This window comes from Vulpes lagopus, chromosome 5, assembly GCF_018345385.1.
Source record: "Vulpes lagopus strain Blue_001 chromosome 5, ASM1834538v1, whole genome shotgun sequence".
Taxonomy (NCBI): domain Eukaryota; kingdom Metazoa; phylum Chordata; class Mammalia; order Carnivora; family Canidae; genus Vulpes; species Vulpes lagopus.
In genome coordinates, this window is record NC_054828.1 from 56,501,476 (window position 1) to 56,507,475 (window position 6,000).

Consider the following 6,000-nt stretch of genomic DNA (forward strand, 5'->3'; position numbering starts at 1 on the left):
TCACGAAGAATTCAATTTACCAGAAACATCCACTTGTGGGGTATTTATGAGGAAATGTACCATTTAGCATTATTCTAAATTTATAGAAATAACTGAACAAGAACAAAAATTTACCCCACAAAATGCTCAGTGCAGAGCTCACTACTGTTTTTCATTTCTATCTTATGGCATATGATTTGGATTAATTGGAGACATACTTCAATTTATAGCTAAAATGACTTAAATGTAAGAGTTTAATAGAAAAAAATATTAAATGCTTTACTAAGGTAGGTAGTTATTAGGTATCAGTTTTAGAACTACAAATATTCTGCAATGCCTTTAATTATATATTTGAGGTTAATCGTTTACATGGATACTAGTTCTATGCCTTTGACAGATGTCTTGAAAATTAAAAAAAAAATCAAATTGTTCAGATAAAAAATTTAACTATAAGAAATCATAGACCAGCTTAGTGTTTTTGAAATTCTTCAAACACATCCAAGTGGGAACAGTTCCATTATCAAAACACATTTTATTTAACTACGAAAGTTCTTTTTTTTTTTGTTTTTTTTTTTTTACGAAAGTTCCTTTTAATTCCAATCTTCTAATTCATTTGTGATTGCTATCAAAGCTCCTTTACTTTGAAAAAAAACGCATAAGGACAAAAAAAAGATTGAAGATCCTATTGAAGATCGTATTTCTTACATGTAAAACTTCATTCTCATCACACAAACTCTGTCATGCATATGTTGATCATATTCAATAAAATATTTACTTTAAATTCACGCCGCAAAATTGAATCAGAACTACTGCTTTAAAACGAAAAATCACTTGGAATAATTTAGTCGATTAGTTTCAGTAATTGCCCCCATAACAAAAACACGACTGAAGCAACCCTGGGAATCCTGGGGGAAAAGAAAGAACTTCTTCAAAATGCAGAAAAGTCACTGACATCATTATACTTTCAACGAATTCTGAAAGCAGTCTGTAGAGCAAACTGTATAAATTTTGCAATTGATCTAAAATTTAAGACTGTTACAACAGCTAAAGGCTTTTGTAACCATTTCTAAGCTACAAACATTCTCCTTGATTTAAAATACTTTTCTTTGCTTGAAGGGAAGCAGAAATATATTAAACCATTTCAAAGAAGATTCTAAAAATATTCTTTAATTTTGAAACTGCATCTTAAATGCTTAAAACATATGTATGACACCAGGGCCATACTTAATTAGTTATAATTGAGGTTTTTGATCAGTTTTTATTAATACCAGTTTTGCTAACTATGTGTAAAATTAAATTTTGTTATAAAGTTACATATGGAAAAGTAAGCAAGCTACATAAAAATAAAAAATAAAAAAAATCATTCTCCTGGTTGCTTTGGTTCATGTGACATGAATTGCTTGTGGATGAAATGTTCACATCTTTAAGCAACAGCAGGCAAAAACTCAGTTTGCATTTACAAATAAAATAGTTGCTCCAGGTCAATAAAGAAAAGTATATTTTCTCTACTAGAACTATATTAGGAAGTTCTTAAGGATTTAGTTTTCTATCTGGATGTCACACTAACTGGATGAAAGACACATCTAAGTGGCAGAGGGGAACTTATTTTTAAGACTGGATTAGCAAAACATGTCCACGTTTCATGCATTAAAATAATTTCCCTATAATAAGATCATATGCCGGAGCTACTTTATTTCTGACAGATCATTACTGGTAGATAGAGATGTATTAAACATTGTAAACAATTATTGCCTGCTTTTATGTCTCAACCTTAGCGTTTTTCCGTATTTTATGCAGAGTGAGCTTTATTAGCCTATTTATTAAGCCTATTTATTGTTTTGTGAAATCAGAGCCCAAAACGACTGGAAGAGAGAGAGGGAAAGAGAAAGAGAAGATTGAAATTTTCCAGTGTTTTCACCATGTTCAGTGGCCCAATTACAGATCTACTGGGGAATGCAATTCAGTTTAAAAAAAAAAAAAGAAAAAAGAGAATTAATATCGATGTTTATATTGGCTTAAGATTGAGCTTTTCTGGGGGACCAAAGCTTATGGAACTGCACATAAATAGCCCTTGCCTCCTATGAAGAGGTTTAGGAAACTTACTTTACCTATGAGTCTGACTAGCCAGCCAGCTATCGGATTATGGCAAATCCACTGGCCGAATGTGTACAGCTGCAATCTGTACACACAAATTTGCCATCATCAATCTGTTTGAAGAAAATGAAACGCTTGTTCTTTTGTGGGGAGGGAAGATTGAGAGATAATATTTTGACTCAAATAAATGGTGATAACCTACTACAAACAATAAAAGATAGTAGTCTGGCTTTTGACCCACATCAGTCCCTGCACATTTTGAAGTTCTTGCCAAAGCTTAATCACGCCGGGGCCCCAGCAGTATGGGGCTATAGCCTAGTGGTCTCTTTCAAGAGCAAAGGGAAGTTATTTCTTAAAATAAGTAAACCGGTATAACACATACTTTATTTATTTGCATATGAGTAAATAAAAACTTCTCTTTTAGGTTAGGAGAGCACATGTGAAGGCAGACACGGTCAGATAATTCTAGGTGTAACCAAAAGAGGGCACCATCTACCCTTGATGCCTGCAGAGTTCCTGTGGTCATGAAAACAAAATCCCCCCAAAAAAACCCCAAGCCCCTGAGCCCCGGAAGAAAGGGCATCCCACGGTTCCTGACATTTTGTAGCTCTCCGTGGAGACCGAATTCTGGAATTGCCCCTTTATGCAGCACAGCACTTTGGTTGTTCACTTCAGGACTGATTTAGCACGCGGAGCAAGTATTTAACATTCCCTGCGACACTTTTCAGAGCCTTCAAGATTAATATTTTATAGGGCACTGAGACAATTTCTCCTAGGCTGGAGCACAGGCTGTCATCAAGCAGCACGAGAAAAAAGATGACAATTAACTTCCTAATGCTATCCTAACGCCAAGAGGTTATCTGTAGTGATAGATAGATAAGGAACGGTGGCAGAAGGATCTCCTGACACACGGAGGACACAGTTAAGTGCGTCTGAGGTATGTGGGAAATAATTTGAAACCGCATTTGATGCCAACTTTTAGTAACAGAAGCCTAACAAATGTTCATTCTTGCAAGTGGGAGAAAAAAGCATCCCGACGTGACTCACAAATGTATTTTCTGTATTCTCAAACATGCTTTATGACAAGTGCACGACTTACATAGGTAAGTGTTTGGGGGGGGGGGATTGCACACCTCCCTTGTATCCAACCGATTTCTTCAGGGAGGTGGGGAAGAGTAGTTTCGGGCTCGTAAATCTAGTTGCCAAACTTCTCTCAAAAATTCACCATTCAGAAGACCGCATGATTCTCGAAACCACGAGTCTCGTATTTTTAAACCAGAGGCTGGGGTATGAGCTTTTCACTGGGCAGCACAGACAAGCCGTTGAAGGAGAAGAGATGTGAAATCCTAGGGAAGGGCCATCTCCGTCTCCGTCTCCATCACCAGTGAACTAACACGTCACTACCTGTGCAACGGGTGCCACTGGGGAGAAACCTGGTGGGGAAATAAATAGTCCTGGAAGCTTTTCAAGTCAAGCAAAGCACCAAAAACAGCTTTATGGCAGATGACAAGGGGACTGCCCTCTGCTGACCCGCAGGAGGGTCCCCTCTTTTCAAAGCAGTAGTAGAGCCAATTTAAAAAAAACACCAGAAATTTTCTTTTCTGTCCTATTCTGTCTCTGTAGAAAGAGAATGGCTAGGTAGTGGAAGGCGTTGTGCAAGCCTCTTCATGTTTCTTTTCTCCAGAAAACAACGGAACAGAGGAAGGAACGAGTTCACACAAACATCCCGACTGGCTCCTGCCAAGGGACATCAGAGAAGCCGCGATGGGGATTGCGTGGGCTTGGGGGGGGGGCTCGGGGCGGTGGCTCCCATTAGGCCCTGAACGTACCACCTGTGACCACCCCGTGACCCCCCGTGACCCGCTGCCCCTGGTCTCGGTGCCTGGAGATACTGCACGGGGCTGGGGGCGAGCAGTGTGTGGGTCCCCGCAGCTGCACAGACACCTGTTACCTCCGGCCCGGGTTGGGGTTGGGGCTCATCCCGAGGGCGTCGCCCCCCCTCCCCCGCCCCACTTGCCCCTTCCTCCCCGGGAGGGGGAGACGGTTAAAGATTACACGGGCCGGGCCGCGGCCACTTCAAAGGGCGGCGCGGGCAGCCAAAGGTGGAGATAACACTCCTGTGGTTGCCACACTCTAATCACTTCATTAAAAAAAAAAAAAAAAAGAAAGAAAGAAAGAAAAGAAAAAGAAAGGAAAGAAAGGAAGAAAAGAGAAGAGAAGAGGAAAAAAAAAAGATCCCATCCCGCGCTGGCGCAGGGGATGCACAGTGAGTCCCTCCCGGGCTGGGCAAGTCGGGGCTCCCCTTCGGGGACAGTCGCCTTCGGCTGCCCGCGGGGGCGGGAGGCCGCGGAGGGGAGGTCGAGGCAGGGGTCGTCGGGCGCCCGCCCGCTGGGTTCCAGGCGAACCGGCCGGCGACCTGCCTGCAGCCGCATCGCGGCGCCGACGTCCCGGCGCTTCCCGGGCTTGCACTTGCAGCGGGGCCTCCGCGGCCCTAAACCTGCGCTCGGGCTGCCCCCCCCCGCCCCGACCCCGCCAGCCTGGCCCCGCGGCCCCGCGCGTGTGCCCGAGACGCCCCCTGCGGACTCGCCCGGCGACCCCCCGGAGCCCCCCGGTGTGCGGCTGGCAGCTCCTCCGCGATGTGCACCTCCCTGGGCCCCCCCAGGTGTGCGGCTGGCAGCTCCTCCGCGATGTGCACCTCCCTGGGCCCCCCCCAGGTGTGCGGCTGGCAGCTCCTCCCCGATGTGCACCTCCCTGGGCCCCCCCCAGGTGTGCGGCTGGCAGCTCCTCCCCGATGTGCACCTCCCTGGGCCCCCCCCAGGTGTGCGGCTGGCAGCTCCTCCGCGATGTGCACCTCCCTGGGCCCCCCCAGGTGTGCGGCTGGCAGCTCCTCCCCGATGTGCCCCTCCCTGGGCCCCCCCCAGGTGTGCGGCTGGCAGCTCCTCCCCGATGTGCCCCTCCCTGGGCCCCCCAGGTGTGCGTCTGGCCTCTCATCCCCGATCTGCACCCCCCGACCCCCCCAGGTCCTCCCCCAGGTGTGCGTCTGGCCGCTCATCCTCAATGTGCCCCCCCGACCCCCCTCGGTGCGCGGCTGACCTTGCCTCCCCGATGTGCCCTCCCGGGCCCCCCAGGTGAGCGGCTGCCCTCTCCTCCCCACGTGCCCCCCCCCCGCTGAGCGGCTCATCTCTCCTCCCCGATGTCCGCCCCCCCGGACCCCCCAGGTGTGCGTCTGGCCGCTCATCTCCGAACTGCCCCCCCTCGGTGCGCGGCTGCCCTCCCTCCCCGATGTGCCCCCCGGACCCCCAGGTGAGCGTCTGCGCTCTGCTCCCCGATGTGCGCACTCACAGGTAGGAGGTGAAGACGCTGAGGTTGGAGGGCAGCTCCGAGAGCCCCCGGTCGGAGCAGTCGGCCCGGAGCAGCGTCCTGCCGTCGGGCTCGCACTGACAGCGCGCGGGGCAGCCCCGCAGGAGCGCGCGGGGCCCGGGCGAGCCGCCCACGGCCGCCAGCTGCAGCAGCGCGGGCAGCGCCAGGAGGGCACCGGCGGGGGCGGCGGGCATCGTGGGTGCGGGGCCGCGGGCGCTCAGCGCGGGCTGGGGCTGGGCCGGGGCCGGGGCCGGGGCCGGGGCTGCGGGTCCCGCCGTGCGCGCTGCCGCCGCCGCGGGGGCCGAGGGCGCTGCTGCGGCGGGCCGCCCGCTCGGCGAGGAGCAGCATCTCCGCTCGCACGCCGCAGTTTTAAAGCGCTCCGGCCCGAATCGCGCGCGCGGTGACGTCAGCGCGGCCCGGCTCCCCCCTCCCCCCTCCGCGGCCGCACTTTCCCTCCCGGGCCCCCTCCCTCCTCGGGGCCGGGGCGCGGGGACCCCACCCCCGGGCGAAGGGCCACGTCAAATAAGGGATGGGATACACGGAGTGATTTAAAAAATAAAAAAAAAA

General features: G+C 50.0%; 1 protein-coding gene across 1 annotated transcript in view; it reads right to left on the reverse strand.

Annotated features, from left to right (window-relative positions):
* LGR5 (leucine rich repeat containing G protein-coupled receptor 5) overlaps positions 1-5,788 on the reverse strand; it is a 126,979-nt gene extending 121,191 nt beyond the window's left edge. The window contains exon 1 of the mRNA XM_041756320.1: positions 5,416-5,788. Coding sequence (XP_041612254.1) covers positions 5,416-5,627 — 212 coding nt within the window. The 5' untranslated portion in view covers positions 5,628-5,788. The remainder of the gene's footprint in view (positions 1-5,415) is intronic.
* Between the last annotated feature and the right edge of the window lie 212 nt (positions 5,789-6,000).